The sequence below is a fragment of the Lobosporangium transversale genome (assembly GCF_002105155.1).
Source record: "Lobosporangium transversale strain NRRL 3116 chromosome Unknown BCR41scaffold_23, whole genome shotgun sequence".
Taxonomy (NCBI): Eukaryota; Fungi; Mortierellomycota; class Mortierellomycetes; order Mortierellales; family Mortierellaceae; genus Lobosporangium; species Lobosporangium transversale.
This window is the reverse complement of record NW_019029001.1, coordinates 354,146-376,415: the sequence shown is the minus strand read 5'-3', so window position 1 is coordinate 376,415 and position 22,270 is coordinate 354,146. Positions and strand designations below refer to the sequence as shown.

General features: G+C 42.1%; 6 protein-coding genes and 1 non-coding gene across 7 annotated transcripts; 3 read left to right on the top strand and 4 right to left on the bottom strand.

The window, feature by feature from the left end:
- Nucleotides 1-29: 29 nt before the first annotated feature.
- Nucleotides 30-112, top strand: BCR41DRAFT_t86. Its single transcript has one exon. It is a non-coding gene; the product is annotated as a tRNA-Tyr (tRNA).
- A 1,371-nt stretch (nucleotides 113-1,483) lies between these two features.
- On the bottom strand, nucleotides 1,484-2,806 carry BCR41DRAFT_355615 (hypothetical protein). The gene is made up of 5 exons (XM_022024511.1): nucleotides 2,584-2,806; nucleotides 2,218-2,479; nucleotides 2,078-2,097; nucleotides 1,813-1,929; nucleotides 1,484-1,692 (listed from the first exon to the last, which is right to left on the bottom strand). The coding sequence occupies exons 1-5, from the start codon at nucleotides 2,689-2,691 to the stop codon at nucleotides 1,627-1,629; spliced, it is 573 nt and encodes a 190-aa protein (XP_021880479.1). The 5' UTR covers nucleotides 2,692-2,806; the 3' UTR covers nucleotides 1,484-1,626.
- A 123-nt stretch (nucleotides 2,807-2,929) lies between these two features.
- On the bottom strand, nucleotides 2,930-5,213 carry BCR41DRAFT_337703 (Rec8 like protein-domain-containing protein). The gene is made up of 2 exons (XM_022022084.1): nucleotides 5,062-5,213; nucleotides 2,930-4,930 (listed from the first exon to the last, which is right to left on the bottom strand). The coding sequence occupies exons 1-2, from the start codon at nucleotides 5,183-5,185 to the stop codon at nucleotides 3,057-3,059; spliced, it is 1,998 nt and encodes a 665-aa protein (XP_021880478.1). The 5' UTR covers nucleotides 5,186-5,213; the 3' UTR covers nucleotides 2,930-3,056.
- A 239-nt stretch (nucleotides 5,214-5,452) lies between these two features.
- BCR41DRAFT_94983 (SNF2 family N-terminal domain-domain-containing protein) lies at nucleotides 5,453-10,876 on the bottom strand. The gene is made up of 4 exons (XM_022031096.1): nucleotides 10,417-10,876; nucleotides 10,180-10,311; nucleotides 9,884-10,075; nucleotides 5,453-9,785 (listed from the first exon to the last, which is right to left on the bottom strand). The coding sequence occupies exons 1-4, from the start codon at nucleotides 10,610-10,612 to the stop codon at nucleotides 5,548-5,550; spliced, it is 4,758 nt and encodes a 1,585-aa protein (XP_021880477.1). The 5' UTR covers nucleotides 10,613-10,876; the 3' UTR covers nucleotides 5,453-5,547.
- Nucleotides 10,877-11,557: 681 nt separating this feature from the next.
- BCR41DRAFT_94981 (hypothetical protein) lies at nucleotides 11,558-12,359 on the bottom strand. The gene has a single exon (XM_022031095.1). The coding sequence runs from the start codon at nucleotides 12,218-12,220 to the stop codon at nucleotides 11,732-11,734; it is 489 nt and encodes a 162-aa protein (XP_021880476.1). The 5' UTR covers nucleotides 12,221-12,359; the 3' UTR covers nucleotides 11,558-11,731.
- A 2,437-nt stretch (nucleotides 12,360-14,796) lies between these two features.
- BCR41DRAFT_355610 (Ctr copper transporter family-domain-containing protein) lies at nucleotides 14,797-15,969 on the top strand. The gene has a single exon (XM_022024510.1). It carries the CDS (start codon nucleotides 14,891-14,893, stop codon nucleotides 15,899-15,901), a length of 1,011 nt encoding a protein of 336 aa, XP_021880475.1. The 5' UTR covers nucleotides 14,797-14,890; the 3' UTR covers nucleotides 15,902-15,969.
- A 4,238-nt stretch (nucleotides 15,970-20,207) lies between these two features.
- Nucleotides 20,208-21,806, top strand: BCR41DRAFT_378031 (Aldo/keto reductase; the record flags this gene model as incomplete). The annotated part of the gene is made up of 8 exons (XM_022027131.1): nucleotides 20,208-20,360; nucleotides 20,470-20,700; nucleotides 20,813-20,908; nucleotides 20,986-21,009; nucleotides 21,036-21,071; nucleotides 21,151-21,169; nucleotides 21,202-21,205; nucleotides 21,476-21,806. 8 exons carry the CDS (start codon nucleotides 20,208-20,210, stop codon nucleotides 21,804-21,806), a joined length of 894 nt encoding a protein of 297 aa, XP_021880474.1.
- Nucleotides 21,807-22,270: the final 464 nt, after the last annotated feature.

Genomic DNA, 22,270 nt, shown 5'->3' with positions numbered 1-22,270 from the left:
CTCGATTTAGGACACAGACTTCAGTGTTTCCGAAAATAGCTCAGTTGGTAGAGCGGGAGACTGTAGTTTGTCTGTCATCTCTAGGTCCCTGGTTCAAATCCGGGTTTTCGGATGTTTTGCTCTCATTACACTTTTTATGGACAGATTAATCTAGGATTAATCTATTTGGCAGCCCATACCAAATATAGTAATTTTTGCCTCTATTTGGCAGCCTACTTCTGGGGGCTGCCACTTAACTTCGCACTCTTGGGTGGCAGCTGGGCTGCCAAATACATTACTTTTTTTTTTTTTTTTTTTTGATAAACAGGGTCATAACATCAGTGGTAAAACAAGCAGCGTTCTGTGGATACATTGCCTTGCACAGCTAATGCCGCCGGAGGTACTAAGGGCAGCGGCGATGATATCTTCACAAAACAGTCTTCAATGTACACGGTTAGGGAATGATTTATTGAAGACGTCTAGGTAGCAGGTGAGACGCGTTTGCTCCGAGCGAAAACCTCTCATAGGCATTGATCTCCAAATGGCACCTCCAAAACTGTATGAGCGACCTACTTGTAAAAAAAGTCATTAGTTTTCTAAATGAGACAAGACAATGTCACTACACATAACTATGACGTAGAAGACGGGAGCTTTATTAATTTGAAGTATGAGTGTTATATACATATACGGTTCCTAGGAATGAAAAAAAAAAAAAAAAAAAAAAAAAAAAAAAAGTTAGAGGCCAAATAACGCTGGGTAGGCTGCCAAGTAAATAATGAATGTTATTTGGCAACTGGGCTGCCAAAGAGATTTGGCAATGGCTATTTCAATTATAGATAAATCGTTTTTAATTCTTTATTTAGTCCTAGAGTCAGATAAAGAATATCAATATCTACTTTGGGCTACGTACGACTAATATATTTCTCACATTTTTAAATTGAATAAAATACTCTCTGTTTTAAGACAGAAACCTACTCGTAAATTTCTGTTTTTTCATTATATTAGTTGAAGACTTTTTGGCGAGGACTCTTAGATAAATAATCTAGTCAATATTTGATGCTTGGGTATTGGCTCCGGATCTGAGCTTGTGTCGTGGAAGGCTCCCTGGTATTGGTATTTAAGACTGAAACAATGGCCCCCGTGCAAATAAAAAAAGACCCCATGCAAATAATTTTTTTATTTGCACGGGAGGAGCAGTGTAAACGAGCAAATATCTTTTTCCTTTTTTTAAATGCATTGTGCCAGACTCATCTCTTCTACTTTCTTTGACCCTTTAGACCCCCTCCTATCCTCACTCTCGCTCTCGGGTTCGCCATCGCTCCCACCATCCTAACATCATTTTTGAATAAATTGAAAGAGGCTCGGAAGAGGTTTATTGCTTACCCAATGAGTTGAAGCTGACTCGCAGAAGGTTTTGTATACCTCTCCCTTATTCAGATTTATCAATTTGAACAGAGAATGCGATTTACCGCCAGCGTTTGTCTTGATATCTTGGGCTTCGATCTTTCCTTATTAATATTTTTTTATTACTTTTCTTTACTTTTCTTTTTCTTCTTCTTCTTTAAGTCTAGCTGGCCGCACTGCCCATTGTTCAACTGAAAGGCTTATGCTCGAGTCTGTATTGAGTAAAGTCGTCATTGTGAAAGTCTATTCTTCCTGTTCTACTGTTCCTGCTTTTAACAAGCACAGGATGTCTGGATTATCGGACATATCCTATAAGTATGCATTCAGAAAATAACATTGCAAGTAAAAAGGATTGCAGGAAGTAAGTCAAATTTACTTTTTTTTAAGGACTCCTGTTATTTTTATTTTATTTTTTTTTTTTAAACGTACCACAACAGAATATCCACGTTTGTTCTTGAGTGTGATGTCCGCACTACGCTCAATTAGAGCCGAAACCAGGGTTGGAGCTCCCAAGAGGACTGCCAAATGTAGCGCTGTGTTTCCATTCTTTTTTTCAGGCGAAGTCAAGTAGTACCAAAAAAAAAAAAAAAAAAAAAAAACAGTTAGAATATTTCTCGCTTTGAGCTTCATCCTTGAATAGAGGCAACATGTAAAAACTTTTTTTAGATCTGATCAATTTCTCTTCTTGGCTTACACCAAATCTGGCGTCAACATCTATTATATTTGGGGATAAATATATTCAGATTTAGGGATGAAGAAGAAAAGGTGTCCTGAGTTAATTAATGCATTCGATTAATTTAGACAAAATCAGCAAGGGGCTTCTGTTTTTTCAACCTTGTTCAAACGTAGAGTCCAAGATATCCTTAGCAATGCCATCTCTGCCTGTTAGGATTGCATATTGCAATCCAGTCAAAGGTCCCAAGTACGCTCCCAAGAGCGTATATGCATCTCGCTCAATCTCAGCGGGGAACCCCACAGACCGAGGCTCGGGTTTAAACCTTGCCCGCGTCAGATTCGTCTTATGGTCCATAAGTAGTTGACGCACCGTGTCTGTGTCTCCCTCTTGGATCGCCCCAAAGAACTCTTGGATTAGTTTCTACTTTTGGTGAATACATAGAGATTAGAATAGTAAATACATATGAAAAAAAAAAAAAAAAAATGTTCTGGTTGCTCTTTAAGGAAAAGTTGCTTCTTCAGTACCTCAGATGCTTCATTGGTGGCTCCTCCCATGTTACTTGGAGCGTCGTCGCTCTTATTCTCCTCTAGTCCTGTCTGTCCATTAAACACTTTTCCAATTGTGCTAAGCATTTTTTTTTTATATTCCTCTCTTATATTGAGAATATTTCTTGACTGGAATCTTTTCTGAATGTCTAGCTTATAAAAGATTTATTTGAATGAAAGGAATGGGAAAGAGAAAAGAGAATGTAGGAATGTATGAATTAAAAAAAGACGATACTAAATACAGGGGTAAGTGCCATGTGCGCGTGTCAAACACGCCACGCGCTCACAATTACACAACCAAAAATATCGTTCAGCGCCATCAGATAGTCATTGGATTTTTTTATTTGAAAAAGACATTGGAATATCAACAAGAGAAGTGAATAATAATAATAACGATAAAAAAATATAATAATAATAGAGTAAAATGATCGACGGCCTTTTGTTTCTTTGTTTTATGCCTGTGCCTCAATTTCGGCTGTGTTGGCGTCTGCCTCCACCAGAGTCTCTAACCAGGGACTGCCTCCGATTGCAATCTCTCCAAAGCTCTTCTCCTGCTTCACTTTTACAACATCCTTGGTTGACAGTACCAGCAGCTCAAAGAAGAGTTTGGCCGCATCAGCTCTGCTCCGCTTTTGTTGACTCTTGTTGGGCCCTGCCATCAGCTCTGAGAATGTCACTCGTGTGGAGTTATTCTTATTCAAACTAGAGCTAGCTGTTGCCACACTGGATGTACGCGTCGTACGGGCGCTGATCTCGCTACTAACCTCGCCACCTTGATCTTGGTTCTTCTTTGATTCAATACCTTGTTGAACGAGTCGCATGGTCTGAATAGTCGACGTCGAAAACACTGTTCCAAGTAGTTGCTTTGTCGTGGCTACTGGTGCAGCTGTCTCTTCCATCTCCTCAAACAACGAAGTCTTCGTAGGAGCGAGTTCGGAATGAGCATCGGCTTCAGTAGCCTGCGCCTGTGCCTGTATATCCTTTTGTGGGGAATCCAGTTGAAAGCCTTCGTCGAAAATATCTGCTGGAGGCGGTGATGTCTGGTGAACACCGAAATCAAGTTCATTATCCTGCACTTGGTCTACCCAACTTTCAACCTGATCTTGCTGCCACATGGAGCTTTCGGCTTGGGCGTCAGCCACAGGGCGATCCTCTACCGGTGTCTCAGTTGGAACAATTTGAAGTCGTCTCGAAAACATACTCGCCAGCTCAGGAACCAAAGCGCTTCCCATCACGCGAGGACCAGCAGTGCAGTCCAAAAGATAGCCTGCGAGACCACCATGAGCAGCATCTTGTTGAATTTGTTGTAGTCGCAGCAGCTTTCGAGATCGGGGAAGCATTTCATGTGTCGTCAATAATCCATCCGCCACCAAGTCTGCATTTGTGCCCATTAAAAGTTCCTGAGACATCTCGGTCTCTTCATCAACAATTAGCTTACGCTTTTTAACAATAGCCTCCTTTGGCTGTTGGTTTTGCAGCTGATCATGCCCTGTACCCTTTGCAATTTCAAAGTTGACAGGCCCGCGGACACCATCCGGCGCTGGTATAAAGTCATCGAGCGCGGGCAAGTCGTGGACCGAACCATGAACACTAGGTGCACGGCCGTCTTCAGAGTCTTCTCCAAGGCGTAGCCCCTTATCGACGGAGGGGAGCATACCAAATGGATCCACACTGGCAGAACGACGCGTCACAGCTGCATCACGGCCTACTTCAATCTCAAGATCATTGTGACCATGAGGTCGCTTCAAGAAATCAAAATCTTCAGCATCACCCAACATATCCAAGTCCAGGGTATCATCTACGCCTCCGAGGTCAAAATCCATGGCGTCATATCCACGACCTCCATTTCGATTCATCTGGTTCCTTCCTACTTCAATATCTAATCCGTGGCGATGTCCATGATCAAACAAGTGGTAGTTGCCAGTGAGTAAGTTGTCCTCATTGCTTCCCTCAAGGGTGATATCCCGAAGGCCTGAGAGATTGTTCATCTTGTCATTCAAGCCCCAGGCACCAATATCAATAGTTTGGGCTGGGAGCAACAAGTCAAATTCTGTCATGGCGTCAGGGACCGTAATAGCATTAAATGCTGCTGCTGTGGCCTTAGAATGATCTCCAGTGATATCCAAGGTGTTGCCATCGAGCATCAGTAAGTTACCATCACCGTTGAGGGCATCGGACTTGAAAGATACTTTGATTTTGACCAAGGCCTCATTACAGTCCTCAAGAAGGTATTTTGTCTTGCGTGAATAAATCTTTGTAACACCAAGCAGTAGTTGACCCGAGAGACGAAGTGCCATAGGTGCCTGGTCGCTCCCCATAATAGCATCTAGCATCAGCATTTGTGTCCATAAGTTATGCAAAAACAAGTCAATAATAAGGGCAGAGCCAAGTTTTAGTGACGATTATATTGATTCAAAAGTTGATAGTGTTTTTAAAATGAAGACATTATTGACTCACCAACTGAGTTATTGATGTCTGTCTGAAGAGTTTGGTTCTTGGTTAATTTACGTTCCCAATGAGCAGCAAGCCAAACTTTGGCAAGAGGCCCTTTCTTGGAGAGGATGGCCTCTGAATAGAACATGTTTGCTTCTGTAGAAGAGGAAAAAAAAAAAAAAAAAAAAAAAAAAGGACAAGCACTAGGTCAAGTATGTATAAAGAGTGTGAATAGGCATATAATGATCTCACTGTGATCCTCTAACAAATGCAAATTAATGATGCAAACAGCGAGGATAATGGGAAGAATATGATGCTGAATGATGCCGCTCTTTTTTAAAAAACACGAAAAAAAAAAAAAAAAAATAAAATAAATATGGCGCGCCACAACACATACAATATTAGTGCCTTACTGCTATTGTTACTTTTTTTTATACAATAATTATAATAGTATTCTTTAAGTATATGACAGCCTTGCTTGATCTACACATTTAATCAGGTGGCCTTGTCCTATCGATACCGCCTGTTGTCATCTCGACTACGACCACGTGATCGGTCTCGACTTCTATCACGGTTTCTGTCTCTTCCTCTTCCAGAGCGATCCCGGCTGCGATCCCGGCTGCGATCCCGGCTGCGATCTCGACGATCACTACGATCACTACGATCATATGAACGATCCCTCTTGCGGTTGTTATCTCGGGAGCGGTCATCATGGCTACTGTTGCCATTGGCAATACTTCCATTACTATTGTTACCAACATGATCACTCTCTCGGATGCCATCTCCTATGCTCCGACGCTTAGTTGGTCTTCCATGGTTTTCGTCATCATCATCGTCAGAACGATATCGGTGTCTAGATGAGCCACCCCGATCGCGCGAGGAGCCTGAACGGTAGTCTCTGTACCGCGACCGTTCATCCTCAAGGGAATCACTCCTCCGTGGACGAGAATGCATTCTATCTTTGGATCTACGTCTCGAGCTGGAAGATCGCTGAGGGCTGGCACTACCATCTTTGCCTGACCTAGATCGATGATGGCCTCCATTTGAAGTATCACGACCACGACTATAGTCTCGTCGAGACGAAGATGGACTTGATCGCCTGTGGCTTGATCTTCGTCCGTCCTCTAATGGTTGGCGACTTTTTGATGGCGACCCTGATGCTTGTTCCTCTGCGTTTTTGATGTCAAGGTATCCTTTGCGTAATTGTGCATAGTGAATTGCTCCTGTCGGGAATGCCTTGCCTGCATACGTCCATAGTTGTTTTGATAGCCGGTCACGATCCGACCTTGATTTGGAGGCCGAAGACACGCTAACTACAATACTCTCAATCTCACGACCGATACGTGCCAAACACTCTGCAATAACTTGCGGCTCGACAGCATTCTTGCCTGACTCTCTGATGGTTCTTAGATCACGACCAACACCTCGCAATAGATCCTTGCTTGACTCGTCATGGTGGCTATTCGGAGACTCTACAGTCGCTTCTGATTCTGAGCCAGCGTCATTTCTAGATGAGCGAGTCGGTCGGGCTTTGGAATTTCGGGATTTATTGCCGCTGTTTGTGCTATGCTTCGATGCTGACCGGCTGTTACTGCTATTAGGTTTCACTAAATCTCGTGAGTTACTGTTACTAGTGGAATGCCGAGATAATTTGCCGGGCTCACGTCTTGATCCAGAGGATGCTGCTGCGGATTGCCTCGTTTTCTTGTCACGTTCTGATTCACGAAGTGTCTTTAACAAGTATTCGCCACGACGAACCAGATGGAGAGCTTTGGGGATCTTTTTCAAATCCTTGGCATCTTGTGTCGATAAGAAAAACTTCTTGGCAAATCCTAAGGATGTATCGTCTTGAATTTTATCCCAAGCCCCAAATCCATGTTTATAGATTCCGACTACTAACATGGCGTCTTCCTTCTGACCCCATGAACACGACCAGTTCAAGACGGGCTTCAGAGGCACATTCATTCTGAACTTGGTAAGGTCCGTTCCATCCAACCTTCTGTTCATGGCTCTCAAATCCTTAAGACGAAGAATCATTTGGCCTGCATTCATCTTGTCCATCTCTTTGTAAGTGAATAAAACCGCCTTTGCATTTTTCTTTGCGTACGGCAAGTCCTCATCATCATCTTGATTGTCAATTGAATCATGAGATACTCCTAGAGCATCTTCACAGGCATGGATAAGGTCTTCAGCCTCTTTTTTGACAACATTCTCTTCCTTATCTTCAAGTTCCGCTTCTCCTACAACATCTTTGTAGCGATCCGTGATAATGCCAAATTTAAGCATACCACGTGCAAGAGCACGTAGATCTTTTGTGTTCAGCTCTGAAGGGTCTAGTCCTGCACCACGCTTTTTCTTGGGTCCTGCAGGGGCAGAGTTTGAGCTACTGGATGCTTTACGCTTCCGACGACGGCCACTTTCGGACTCTGGTGATGGTGAGTTGTTTCTACCTTCAGCATACGAGACTCGACCACGATTGCGAGGAGTGTAGAGTTGCTCCTCTAACTTTGCCCGTTCTTCTGCTTCAAATTGCTCACGCTCTTCCAATGGAATGATTTCATCCCAGGACATGTCTCCAGCACCAAAATCTGCGTACTGAAACTGACTCAAAAATTCTTCGCCACCAGCCATATTGACTGCATCGGTTGTATCATGATCCTCAGCGCGCGCCAAAATCTCGTCGAGATCCAGCTCGTCCAACTTCTTATTAGCCGCGCCATCTGCCTGCTGAAACATACTCTGGGCTCCGAACTTAAGAATAGCTGATAGTTCATCCTTAGTGAAGCCAGTCGAGGTCTCAGCAGCCTTTTTTTGTTGCAAAATTTCCAACCCTGAGGTATCCATCTGTTTGATGATACAATACTCCAACACCATCTTCCTCTTGGCACGCTCAATAATGTCCTCCTCGATCGTATCTTTTGAGACAAACCGATAGACGTTTACTACGTTCTTTTGTCCAATACGATGAGCACGAGCCATAGCCTGTAGATCGTTCTGAGGATTCCAATCCGAGTCAAAAATGATTACTGTATCGGCTGTCTCCAAATTGATACCGAGTCCTCCAGCACGTGTCGAGAGTAAAAAAACAAAATCGATTGAGTTGGGTGCATTAAAGTGCTCAATAGATCGCTTACGAGCCTCAGAGCCAACGCTGCCATCTAAACGTTGAAAAGCAAATCCGCGCAGGGCCAAATAGTCGGTCATGATGTCCAGCATCCTCACCATCTGAGAAAAGATCAGCACGCGATGCCCGTCTTTCTTGAGCCTTGTTAACAGCTTATCCAATAGAACCATCTTGCCGCTGCTCATAACAATCCCTTTGAGTTGATCATCACGTTTGTCAGAGACCACCTCGGCGTTTGGGAACAGGTAAGGGTGGTTGCTCGCCTTCTTAAGCTCCATGGCAATGTTGAGCAGACTGAGTTGTCCATGTCCCGACACACCCTTATTCAAAACAGCAAAGTTTTTAGTGAGAATGTTCTTGTAGTAATGAGTCTGAAGCTGGGATAGTTCTACACGGAGAATACGCTCCGTCTTCTTGGGCAAAGATTTTTCAACATCCTTCTTTAGACGACGAAGCATGTATGGTTTTAGACTTTCATGTAAATCACGAATCTTGGCCTCCTGTTCTGCATCCGCCATATCAATCTCAACATCATCATCCACGAACTTATCAGGCATCAAAAAGTTGCAAAGTGCAATCAATTCTTTGACGCTGTTCTGCAATGGGGTTCCTGTGATTAGCAATCGATTCGCAGTGTGAAAGTCTTTAAGAGTCTCATGAAGTTGTGATTGTTTATTCTTGAGTCGATGTGCCTCGTCGATAGCAAGATAGGTCCACTTGATCCTGTCCAGTTCTGCGCGATCCATGCGAACCAATTCAAATGTAGTAAGTAGAATGTTGAACCGAATCTTGGTGGATGATCCCTTTTGATAAAACTCGTATTCACGAATAGTTTGTCGACTTGCAGCATCACCAATATACACGATCAAATTCATGTCGGGTGCCCATCGCTCAATTTCTCGTTGCCAGGCACCAATGGTTGAAAGAGGAACCACAACCAAATAAGGACCGTAAAGATTATGCTGGTGAAATAGATAAGAAATGATTGAAATCGATTGAACAGTTTTTCCTAGTCCCATTTCATCTGCCAGGATGCCATTCTCGTTCCTCGACCATAGTCGTGACATCCAGTTCAAACCTGTCAACTGATAATCTCTAAGCTGGCCGCCAACAAGAAAATCAGGTTGTGTGACAATCCTTTTAAAGGGTGGTCTCTGTCCTTTTGAATAAATGGCGGTCTTGTAGGGCACCTTCTGACTTGATTCACGGTCCAGAAACGCATCGATTTCTGCCTGATGGTTTTCAGAAATTCGATTCTCTGTTTCCCAGGTGGCGGCGCTGTAAGGCAAACGGAGCCACTTGCAAAAGTACTCAGTTTCGCCTGTCTTTGAGATCCGAGAAGCAATGATGCGTTCAACAGACGTATAATCCTTGAGTTCATCGCGGAGCATCTCTCGGTTCACATCTGACTGTTCAATTTCCTCTCGAGTTGTTGTGGGATCAGACTTCAGAGCAATTTCTGGGTATACAATTCGCTGAATGTAGCTGTCCACCTTCTTGAACCCTTTATACTGCCGCAGGTCCTGATATTGCTCCCATGTATTGTGCATGTGGCTGTGGTTCTTCCATTTGATCAAGAACTCCATATTGTGATGTGGATCATCTGGTTCATCTGGATCATCGTCTGAAAGAGTAGTAGTATTGTACCCGATTAACAACAGAGTATCATACCTGAAGACGTTTGAATACAAGAATGGAATCCTGTGGAAAGTGAGAACGCACCTGTGGCTTCGGATCGACGAAAGTCATGTATACTTTCAATGACATCACCTTCTTCTTCTGGAGCTGCGGGTTTCGTATATACTGGAAGCTTGTCATCTTCTGAACTTATACCCCAGTCATTATCGTCTTCATTATAATTCACTTGACCCCCCCGAGACGAGTACCGCATTCCAGACTCTGTATCGATGTTAGCTATGAAACAAACAGGTTCAATATACTTTGATTAGTGTGCCTCCTATGCAGTGCTTTATTCTTATTTAGTACTCACTTGAAAAAAAAGGGGAGGAAAGGCTTACCTTTAGTATTTCGTTTCCTACGTTTGGTGCCAGATCTTTTCTTAGAACTTCCCCAGTCCTCATCAGAATCACTAGCAGAAGGCGTGTCTTGGGGAGTCACCCTCTGACTACCTCGACCGTTTGATCTCGAGTCTGTAATAAGAGAATGAGGTAGCATGGTGCTGGAGTCAACTTTTTTTTCTCTTTTCTTCCGAATTAATACATAATTTTATTGTTCAGTACTTGGGTGAAGCATACCTTTTTGCGTTGAAGATCTGGGCGATTTTGTCTGTTTCTTGGACGCTGCCTTCTTTCTGTTACTATATCCAAAGTCGCTGCCGCTATCTTCTGATCCTTCAGCTGTGCCCGAGTCCGAAGCATCATCCTCATCGTTTTCAAAATCACTCTGAGGAAATGTAAATGATTTTGGATTTTTTTGACCAGTCAAATGCATTGAAATACCATGATGAAGTTAAACTACTAATAACGTATCAAGCATCATTAAATTACCTCTTCTTCCTCGTCAACATTGTCATCGCCGTCATCATCATCATCAATAATCTTTGGAGGGCGACGACTACGGCCTGATCGGCGTAGATCATATAATTCTGCATCAACATTCTTGAACTCTAATCTACTCGTCCTTGGTGCTCTATTGGTTAACTTTTGACTCGAGTCAGACCCATTGACCTCTTCAAAACTGTCATATGTGCTATCATCATAGTTTTTGGAATCTTTGGTAGGTCTGTATTCAGGTTCATCGTCGTCATCATTGTCTTCTACACTCGAAGAGTCAAAGGAAGATGCATCTGATTCTGAGTGGTTGTTGTTAACTCGTTCACTGCTGTCTTGCCCATCATCAAGATCAGATGATGAGTGCGAGAGTGAAGGATGGCGCTTACGCGGCGCAGGTGATGCTACCCTATCGTCTTCGTATGTTGAAGAGTCCTGAGCTATTAAATGTTAGGAGTCGAAAGAATTCATGGTTAATAAACGAGAGGTAGGCAAAGTATACTGTGCATGTCAAAAGAGATCTGCTGAGAAACGGATCGGTGGAGTTGTTTCCAACGCAGAATCTGAGAGAGATCGAGAAAAGAGCAATCAAGTTTTTATATACTGCCTATATCTCCTACAGGTAGTCCGAATTGGGGCAATTATTCAGAAAAGAGAAGTGGAAAATGCTTATTCGAAAATCGATGTGATGGCCAGAATTTGGCCTGGATGAGTACGACTACACAATCTAAATAATGAATCATGCTGCCCGTAGTTCTCCGCCGCCATTCTAGCCTTTTGGCTTGGACACATGAGATTCAAGATATTTAGGTGCTTCAGGATAGAAAGACAACATGCATTATAAATGGATTGGAAGTTCATTTTCTCATGCTGGAAACAGAAAAATGGTCAAGCATACAGCCTATTGATGCCGAAAACAATTTGTGATCTGTCATAGTCGCATTTCTTTGGTGCCATGGTTGTCACAACTATAAATGAAGCTAGACAGTAATGAATCTTGATGATGACTGATCTACGTCCGAGTAAAACAACATCGTAAAAACTTACAATCCATAGATTTTCAGTGAAGGGCAATAACTTTGTCAGTTGCAAGGTGCAAGGTGTATCTGCGTGATGTACACCCCAATAAACAATAAAAAAAAAAGTAGAGAGAAAAATCCGCCGGGAGACTATGACAGAATGTAGAAGATAGATGGCAGTTTGGCTGATGTTGGCAAAGTTGAATCGTGTTGATGGATGTAGCGTAAAAAATAAAAATAAAAAAAATAAAAAAAAAAAAAGTCGTTAGTGATGTGTTTAAATGAGTCGGAATGACTGTGATGCATTTATTTTTATTGTGATTATTTGATTCAAAGTTTCCCACTTTGCAAGTACTCGATGACGAGAATTGAGGGCAGAGCAAAGAAAGAACATAAGCATTTACAAATGAAGAAGAGACAAACGAGGCAATCTCATCAGGCTGAGTAAAGACAACGACACATGAGAGAGTACTGATCAGTAGCAATTTATAGCCTTGGAACAAAAAAAAAAAAGAGCACATGAAGTCCATGAAGATGAAGATGCTGTTTGTGCTTCAGACATTTTTTTTTTTTTTTTAGGCAGGATACGCGTTTCTTCCTATGCAAACTATACAACCATGCAAGTATATGGATAAATGTTTGTTTGCAATCTATTAAAGAACCACTCACATGTGAGGTAAAATGATGTGCCTGAGATTCGAGTGATAGATGAAGGATGAAGAAGTGGACGAGCAATCAGGAAAGTATAGAAGGTAAAAGTGCGAATGAGATATAATAACTGTCCCACCCTGGACAGACCAAGTCTTTTTTAAAGTGTGTTTGCAAGACAGCACAAGCGACTACGGTTAAGAAAAGCGTAGGGAAAAAAAGAGGAGGGCGACGGGTGTAGAAGAGGAAAAGAGAGAGTGGAAGAAATTCTCGACATTGCTGTCTGCACAATGCTAGATAGTCTAAGCCACTAACAGCATTCCATTTTTACACGTTCAATGTTCTGTATTTGATTCATCTCCTCAGTCCTTACTATCTAGAAATACTTCGAGATATCAAACGGTATCACAACATTCTTTCCATCGCACTTTCTTTTGAGCCACTAGCACTGAACGGGTACTGCCATCACTTTTGCAGAGAATGAAACGTGCTGAGACTTCCCGTCCACAGTCTTTTTAAAATCCTTCTTCATCAACTTATGGCCAGCATCCTTTAAAGCGTTGAGATAAGCTGATTTCATGCAAAGAAGAAGATAATGATTATGCGGAATAGGGAGTTATAGTTATTGGGTCAGCACAACCACCAAAACTACACTGCCTCTCCAAAATTAAGAACAATCAGAGTTCATTACCTGGAATACCAGGCCGAGCCGCCCAATTGATGATACTTAATGGGATATTAGCCTATATTTCCAGTACGAAGTAAGCGACAGTGGATTCAATAAGTATGTACTGCAATACGTACCAAGTCACCAATTATTACACTCATACAGCAATTCATGTCAATGTTGACTTACCTTGGGATTGTCATAGTATCTACACCAAATGTAGTAACCTTTGTTATCTTCGGTCGGCTGCACCACAATGTCCTGTCTAAAGTCATCAACTCGCACGGTACCTGGCCGCTCTGATATCGACACGTCTTGCACACTTCTTCCACTAAAACATATAACACCACCTCTGAGCTCTTGTATATGCATCTCATATATATATTCTCGAGGATACAATGGCCAGGGGTACTTGACCACGTAGTGGAGCCGATTGTTCTTGAGGGCCTTCCATCCCACCATGTTGGAGCTTTCGAAAGTCTAAATCAGTATATGCCTGTATGAGGTACTTGGTCGGCAGATCAGGATGAGTACCCAAGACTTTATACTCTTTTAGCGAACTGTTGGCCACAGATCGGTGGTACACCTTGAAGTCCTTCGTCTCGGAAATGAGGCCCCATGCTGCCACATCAGGCTTTGTAAACTCTGCAATTGCCCTATTGACATGATCTTCGCTAAATATTTTATTTCTTTCGTGTTTAATAGTAGATGGGATTGAGCGCAAGGAGAAGATATAAATGTAAATGTGTGAGCTGCACTGGAGAAAGATTAAAAGAGTAGGGGTGAATGAAATAATAAGGAAGTGATGTTTGATCTGATAACTTATACTTTTATAGAGGATAGACTGTGTATACAGCCAGGTAAAATGATATTAGATGACATTGGGATCTACCTAACAAAGCAGGATATGAGGAATTAAGCAACAAAACATCCAAAGGATGACGCCCCAATCTCAGTGAAAGACAGAAATAAGAATGCATTGGGTGCAGCTATTTCTCTTTCAGCAGTAGGTTAGGTTGGTGATAGCTCACTCAAAGAAAGCATTTGAGCCTGAAAAATGCTTTAGCCAGACAAGTTCTAGGGCAGGAAAAATAAGTGAAAAAAAAGAAAAAAAAAAAAAAAAAAAGGATCCGCCCACAATGTTGACCAGTTTGTCAATTAGAGTCCTCGCCAGAAAGTCAGGGACACATATATTTGTCACGTTTTTGAATTGAATAAAATACTTCCATTTTTAGACACAAAACAATACGTACAAACTCAAAATTTTAATTTTTTCGGAAGCGTTTTCTGTTATCAACAAGACGCTCCTCCTCAGACTCGCATTCCTCTTCAAAATTGAAGACGCTACCAATATCTTGACAAAGGTCCACTACCTCAGGCTCCAGGATAACAGCCTCGATGTGCTCTTGGTTCATTACTCTATCAAGTTCTGTATCCCACTCACTGCTGTCGACTATGATCATGTCGCCAAAATCCTCAGTGATATCAAAAGGCTCAAAAGACATCTTATCACTTGTACAATGAGAATGAGGAAGAGGAAGAGGTAAATGAGATCAAGAATGATGTCCATTCCGCTTCTAGATTTATTTGTCATGGCATCAATTCATCCTCTATTATTCAATAAATATATATATGAAATCCCAACTTCGTACGTAAATTTTTTGTTTTTCGAATTTTAATTCAAATTGAGTATTTTAAAAATATATGTGTCCCTGACTTTCTGGCGAGGACTCTAATTGCATCTGTCAAAATTATCTGACAGCCCGATAACAACGTCTTTCCCCCTTTTGCATCTCGACTTCAATTTTGCATTCTTTTTAATGAGATTAATTTAATCTTTTATTTCATTTACCTTTAGCCATCTTCCTCGTCCATTCTATTTATAATGGAACACGACCACACAATGACTGATGGATTTCAGCCAGGGTATGGTGCTGCCATCTGGTCGCCGGCTCTGACACCTATGGGAGAAGGCCAATACATTGGAGCACTTATTGGTCTCTTCTTGCTCTCAGTCGGGTTCCGTGCTCTTGTCGCTGCTCAGGGATATCTCGAAGCGTACCTTTATCTCCATTACTATCTTCGTCTATCATCAACTCATGTTCCCCGTACCTTCAAACAGGCATATGGAAAAGGGGAACAAGAACCAGATTTAGTACCAGTTGCAAACGATCATGACGAGAATCAAAACCAGAGCATTTTGAGTGCAAAGCAGCAGGATAGCAATGCGCTCCAGATATTTCCCGACCATTCACTTAGCGCCCTTCACGCCCAGGACCAACAGCAGAAGCAGCAATTGAAGAGACCCCAAGGCGAGCAAGGGCAGAAGGATGAGGGTAGCTTGACACAATCATTTTCACAACCACCTCAATTAACAGCGCATGCTGGACTCAACCGTAACCTCAATCTCAGATATAATGGACTTTCCAAGAAACACCGTCATCCTCTTTATCAACCTTATCTTTACGATCATGATCATTATGGCAAGCCTAGCTCTTCAGTATCATTCTTGTCCCCTATGCCAACTGTCCAACCTTTCGTTTGGCAAGCAGAGGTCTCAAGAGCGTTACTAATGACTGCAGTAGTTGGGGTTGGATATATGCTCATGTTAGTAATCATGACCTACAATTCCGCCTATTTTGCCGTGATCTTAGTTGGAGTTTTCGTAGGGGAAGTATATTTCGGACGATGGGCCCGCGCTCGACCAATTTCCCCTACACCATCATCCTCAAAGCCCAAGCCCAAGCCAGAACTAACGGCCTTATACCCATATACTGCTAGAGAAAGGGTGAATGGAGAGCATTCCGTATCGACTTCCTCGACTTCGCTCGCTTCAAGGTCTTCGCATGGTTACTCCATGATGATGCATCATGGCGCTTCAGCAGATGGGTGTTAACAAGATATCTTAAAATATAAAACGTAAAAAATAAATCCGTAACATTAAAGGTAGTCCATATTTTCCTGGGAAAACGCGCCTAGACTATAGAAAACTATGGAGTCGCAGACGGTTTATTGTAGTAAATGGAGTTTAGAAAGGTGTCTTTCATGTACGCACCGTGCCTCCGCTGATAAGAGAAGGAAAAAAAAAATCCATGAAGATGTATAAAAAGAGATTGCATCCCTAGCTCACGATTGATCCCCCAGATACAATATTGTTCATCTCCTCGCCTATCACTACAGACGAGTCGGCTCTATGTCCAATTTAACCGTACAGCCGATTCTCCAGTCCAACGGGGCCGCTCATTAGACTATTTACCTGCTATCCTCCTCCACCTTGTGTTGTGAGCAAAAGAGCATGGTGAAGTGAGTGGCCCAATGGATAAACAAACAAAGGCATCTAAATAAGCTTGCATATTGAGGACTTACAGAAACTCGATCTCAAGAGAGAGCGAGGAGGGAGAGGTATACAAAACCTTCTGCGAGTCAGCTTCAACTCATTGGGCAAGCAATAACCCTCTTCCGAACCTCTTTCAATTTATTCAAAAATGATGTTAGGATGGTGGGAGCGATGGCGAACCCGAGAGCGAGAGTGAGGATGGGTAAGAGTGAAGAGGAGAGAAAGGAGAAAGGAAGAGAAAGGAGAAAGGAAGAGAGGAGAGGATTATTTTTTATTTAGTATCTACTGCGAAGTATCTTAGATACCACTCTTCTATGCCTCAAAATATCGGGAACACTTGCGAGATGCGAATAGGAGAGCGCCATCACCAGAGTCAAAGCCAGATCGAGTAGGCCCTTTGACTGCTCGCGTACGACGTTTTCGTCAAAACTGACGAAGCAGTCGTTGATATGATCCTGAAAGGGGTGCATCGTCGTACTGTCACTGAACTACATCCTATTCATAAATCACATCGTTATGAGTGGTAGCTCTTAATTCATGGGGCATGTGATGAAGCCTGCTCCCTACTTGACCTGTTGTACGCGAAGCTCGTTTTCTAGCCGTGGCCCTCAATCATCGAAAAACGACACTCTTCCCTCCTGTTCCATTACCGTCAATTCCAATTGCTACCGATATCTCCGTATTACTCTTTGATCAGCTTCCGACTTGATCGTTTTCACAACAACTACTCGTCATCCTCGGGGTAGACCCTAAGAAACTACCTCCTCTATGTCTGTGCTGCCCAACATGGTTACAATCTTGGCGCGTTTGCTCATAGAGGAAATACCTTTAATTCTTTCCCGGGTAACAAACTCCAGTTCATTTGATTCCCTCAATAGCCTTGATGGATCTGCAAGCAGTATATCTTGCAATAGATGCGGTTGCCTTGGGAGTCTTGATCATGTTTTTTTTGACATCAAACCATGGTAGGATGAAGTTGTTTGCACGTGTTCTTTATAGACAATGTTTGAATTGCTGTGACAGGTCATTAATAGTAATATAAAATTAACTTTATTTTGTATCGACTAATCGGGACATCCTGTCGAACCACAACTAAAGGAATCTTTGTGCAAAGCCTCATAAGCTATAGGCGAGTCCACCTCACCTAGAAAGCACCGCAGTCAGGCCTGTAGGCTAGATTATAAAAGCCAAATAAACTTCCTTCTTAATAAAGTCTTCAGTTTCCCCCATATGTCTAGTTCTTTACCTGCAGTTCACCTTTTTCCCCTTTTCACAACAAGCATTTGTCTTTCGGTAACTCAGTTTGTGAACTCACCTATAAAGCCCCCATCTTCTCTTTTGGCATCCTATGGCGCTGATTGCCGCCAAGGTTATTTGCCTCTATTTTCTCTTGTTATTCTTGTTGAAGTCTTTGTGTCTGTCTTTTGCCCCTTGAGCAAGGATATACAATTATTTTGTCACGTGGGAAGGGATCGCTACCAACTATTTAACGAGCAGCAGCAGTCAGGTAACTGGTTCTTTGTTCCTTCTTTTGTACAAGAATCATTGGAGTATCGACTGTTCTCGTTCAATCTTTTGCATTGTGTTGTCCTTTATTTGTATTTTGTCTATCTGTAGCTGGAAGTAATCGACTGCGCAAATCACCAAAAGGCGAAGCTCTCCTATTCCAAAAATATTTCTGGTGATCTACGCAGGGGGTGACAGCTACAATATCGTCAAATCTATCAATCTTACTCATCATGATCCCTATGTGACCGTCGAAGGAGGCTTAAGGTCTCGCCGCTGCGACGTGGATCAGTGATTTCGGAGGTGTCACCGAAGGGGAAACTCTGAGCAACAAGCTGATGTTCGTCGAGAGGCAGACAACAGGCAAGATCCAACGCTGGATTAAGCGCTGGAAAATGACAAACAAGACGAGTGGTACCTGGGCCAGTTTGTTAACGATGTCATCATGGAAGCCTCTACTCCAAGAAGCCAGGACGTTATCTTGGAGGAGCTTCATTCTATTAAGCAAGGGGAGGATGAGACGACAGTTAATTATGTCCAAAGAATGAAGCTTACCTTGGAGCTCCTCGAGCTAGAGACTGGTTGTGAAGGACAACCATATAAGATCCCAACAACTACCGAGCGTCTGCTGGCTTACCGATTCTGCAAGGGTTTGAGGCAGGATCATCCCTTCAAAGTCAAGAATAAGGAGGCGCCTGCGACCTTGAAAGAAACCTTTGAGTCAGTAATACTCTTGGTCGAAGGGAGTCGCTTGGGCATTTACACTACTGAGAGTCATGCCACCGTTTGCAGTAACGCGAAACATGCCGCACCAGTAGAGACGAATGTTCTTCTCGGATCGACCTTAGTACCTAGGACATACTACTCCGGTTTCCTGGCGCACTTCAAAAACGACAAAGAGAGGGTCAATGAGTTGAGTGCGGACGAATTGACTAACATGTTTGGGGCCTAGTCCCTCGCCGCTGAGGAGCGAACACCTGAGGTACGAGTAGCCCAGACCACCTCGAGGATGAGCCCAGCTATAGCGAGGCGAGTGTTTGGTTCCTCTGAGTTAGCAAAGCATATTAGAGTAGAGCTTAAGCCGAGCCTTGTGTTCCAGACCACCGAAGCTCGAAGCCAGCAGACTATGCCCATGGTGCGTAGAACTTGCCGCAAATGTAATCAAGAAGGGCATATCTTGTTGTTCTGCCCATTGGTGGAATGTTTCCGATGTGGTGAGCGTGACCACGCTTCGAAGGTGTGCTCCAAGGGACAAGAAAACAGGATGGTGCAAGAGGTACTCGCCGAAGGCGCTTGATTTCCTCAAAAAGAGAGTCGATGATGAGCTCAAGGCAGGGAAGATCATTGAAATGAAGAGCGCAGGTATTGCTCCATAGATCCTGAATAAATCCTTTAAAAAAATATTTTAAATCGAAGATAACAAGCTCCATTTGTCGCCCAGAGCCATTCATGCTTAAAGCCAACTTTGTCACAATTTTTGGTGCAGTCTCGATTAATGCTGAGTGGACTATTATATCCAGCATCCTCTTTTGTACATTGGATATAGCAGCATGTAGTAAGTACCTGGTGCTCGAAGAAGGAACAACAGTTTACAATGTGCCGTTCATTGATACCTTCACTGAGGACAATCCTGTGTTGATGAGAAGCACAGGAGCTCCTGTATTGTTGACATTCAACAAAAAAAGGCTCACCGCTGTAGGTCAATGTACCTTTTTGATCGTGACATCCAGTGACAGCAACGGTTAGAAACGCATCAACCTGTTTATGCGATCTCAATGCTTCCCGTTTATTGACGTTTTTATTGAGAGAAAGCTCACTAATTATTACTTGAAAAGAGTGAAATAATAATTGCTTGTGCAAATAAAAAGATTTATTAGTGTGAATAAAGGTATACATGAGGCCATGTAAATATCTTTTTTCAATATTAAATTGGTCACACATATACGAAAAGAATTAGGTGTCCTGCGCACGGGTCTATGGGAGCAAGCTGATGTTCATGCAAGCAGGGGAATGATTGTTGCTGCGGAACAGGTACTGGGTTACTGTTTTGACGCAAATATTTAAAAGTTGGTATTTTTTTTTTTTTTTTTTTTTTTTACACAGTCTTTGACTCTATGGCTCTTTGACTCTTTGACTCTTTAACATCCAATTTCTCTCTCGCCTTCATCTTAATTTCCCCCGCTACAATTACACACATAAAGTGTGTCTGGAGTTGATACACCACGCATTATCCTCGGGTAAGATTACAATTGATCTGTTTCTACGATTTGCTTTGAACACACTTTAATGGAGATGTCATAGTAAATGGAGTAAAGCAAGGCCCTCACTCAAGCTTTCTACACCCTTTCTCCTTAGCACCATGACCTTCGGATTAGAGGGATCTGATGCGGCTGCTACGACCGTTCGTGTGCGTGGTAGTGAGAACATCAAAGCCTATTTGGATGAGTTCTATGCTCACGGTCATGTAGAACTTGATACCGCCAGGCTTTATTGTGGAGGTGACACTGAGATTGTAAGAGACTTTTGAGCTGATAGCCCTTTTGTAACATTTTTCATGAACATAAGAAAGAGAAGAGAAGAAAAGACCACACATAAATAGGGTTTTTTTTTTTTTTTTTTAGGCTTTGGGTCAATTGCCGACAGAACCTTTCAAAATTACGACCAAAGTCTGGCCCTCTGTCCCCAAAGCGCATGCTTTAGAGCATCTGAGGAGGACGCTTCAAGAGTCACTGATGGCGTTGAAGCTCAAGAAAATTGACATTTTTTATTTGCACGCGCCTGACTATACGACTTCATTTGAGGAAACTGTCAAAGCTGTGGATGAGCTCTACCGTGAAGGGCTTTTTGAACGGGTAATTGATAATCTTCTTTTTTGCTCGTAATGGATGGCAATGGGCCAAAGACCAGCCATAAATTATAACTTATTTTTCTCTTTTACAATTTAATTGTAACGGCTCTCATTAGTTTGGATTGTCCAACTTTGCAGCGTGGCAAGTGACATTGATCCATCAGCTTTGTAAGCAGCATGGATATGTTCTCCCAGTCGTTTATCAAGGAATGGTATGATTCCCAGGTATTTTCTTCGATATTCAAGATACTTTCGGATGTTCTCACACACGTGCCTTTTTTTTTCTCAGTACAATGCGATCACAAGAGATGTTGTCAGAGAACTCTTCCCTTGTCCAAGGCTCTCAACATCGCATTCTACGCTTATAACCCTATCGTAAGAATGAATCATTGTCTAAGCATATCCTCCTTTTACGCTTCATGACATCTGATACATCTCTTTTTTTTTCTCTTAGGCTGGAGGCCTTCTTTCAGGTAGATATAATTTTGATAGCAATGATGCTCAGGATAGTGGGCGCTTTGCTACGAAGGTATGCTTTTTTTTTTTTTTTTTTTTTTTTTTTAACGAAAAAAAAAAAAAAAAAAAAAAAAAAAAATTAATTGTGACTAGATGCTCAATGATTAAAATGGTGATTAACCATGTCGGTTTTACTTACACATGTAGACCGAATTCGGAAAAATGTAAGACATTGTGTCATGATTAGGAATAAAGCAAAATGGCTCTGTATTTTTTCTAATTTTTTTTTTTTTTTTTTTTTTTTTTTAAAAAAAAAAAAAAAGTTATCGTGAACGTTACTGGAATAACTTGTTCTTTGAGGCTGTCAAGAAAGTGGAAAAGACAGCCAAGGATAACAATCTGACCTTGATTGAGACTGTTTTACGTTGGATGTCGCATCACTCCGATCTGGGTCCACAGGATGGTATTATTATTGGTGCATCTTCAATGCAGCACCTGAAGGACAATTTGCGGGATTTAGAGAAAGGTCCCTTGCCACAACATGTTGTTGAGGCATTGGATGAAGCCTGGGAGCATGTCAGAGTTGCATGTCCCTCATACTTCAAGACTGCAGCAGCTGCTCAAACCGTATCTAATATTTTTAGGAAGTTATAGAAGTAGATCCCAGTCATATCCTAAAAAAAAAATTCCTTCTTCATTCTCATTGATTTCATCTCTTCTGAATGACATTATTTTTGTAGATTCAGAACTAAAAAAGGTACATTTACATTATTTAATAGTTGCTGGTGGGACAAAAAAAAATATTATCAAGTGTTATTGAAGTTTTTTTTTTTTTTTTTTTTTTGGTTATCACTTATTGTCACAACACAAGGACATTAGACAGAGTGATAACAGTATAATAATTATAGTCAAAAGAGAAGGATGAAGGTCAATCGACGGCATTTTGTCGGGATTCTATATGACTGTGTCCTTTTTGAGTATGCATCTCAAGTGTCAGTTGATAAGAACTACATTCTCTCAGTGGAGGATCTTGCAGACAGTTTTTTATTCGTTGTCGATTTCTATAAACGTAATCGGTCGTTGATGGACATTCCTTGCGATCAATTCATTACTCGAAA

What these genes read in the sequence shown, in the direction of transcription:
- BCR41DRAFT_355615 (XM_022024511.1), bottom strand. Translation starts at nt 2,691, where the DNA reads ATGCTTAGCACAATTGGAAAAGTGTTTAATGGACAGACAGGACTAGAG. An exon ending in CCACCAATGAAGCATCTGAG is followed by an intron (nt 2,480 to 2,583) that starts GTACTGAAGAAG and finishes CACCAAAAGTAG; the next exon opens with AAACTAATCCAAGAGTTCTT. An exon ending in ATGTTGACGCCAGATTTGGT is followed by an intron (nt 1,930 to 2,077) that starts GTAAGCCAAGAA and finishes CCTGAAAAAAAG; the next exon opens with AATGGAAACACAGCGCTACA.
- BCR41DRAFT_337703 (XM_022022084.1), bottom strand. Translation starts at nt 5,185, where the DNA reads ATGTTCTATTCAGAGGCCATCCTCTCCAAGAAAGGGCCTCTTGCCAAA. An exon ending in AGACATCAATAACTCAGTTG is followed by an intron (nt 4,931 to 5,061) that starts GTGAGTCAATAA and finishes TGCTGATGCTAG; the next exon opens with ATGCTATTATGGGGAGCGAC.
- BCR41DRAFT_94983 (XM_022031096.1), bottom strand. Translation starts at nt 10,612, where the DNA reads ATGCATTTGACTGGTCAAAAAAATCCAAAATCATTTACATTTCCTCAG. An exon ending in TAGGAAACGAAATACTAAAG is followed by an intron (nt 10,076 to 10,179) that starts GTAAGCCTTTCC and finishes TTTGTTTCATAG; the next exon opens with CTAACATCGATACAGAGTCT. An exon ending in TCGTCGATCCGAAGCCACAG is followed by an intron (nt 9,786 to 9,883) that starts GTGCGTTCTCAC and finishes CTACTCTTTCAG; the next exon opens with ACGATGATCCAGATGAACCA.
- BCR41DRAFT_94981 (XM_022031095.1), bottom strand. Translation starts at nt 12,220, where the DNA reads ATGGACTTCATGTGCTCTTTTTTTTTTTTGTTCCAAGGCTATAAATTG.
- BCR41DRAFT_355610 (XM_022024510.1), top strand. Translation starts at nt 14,891, where the DNA reads ATGGAACACGACCACACAATGACTGATGGATTTCAGCCAGGGTATGGT.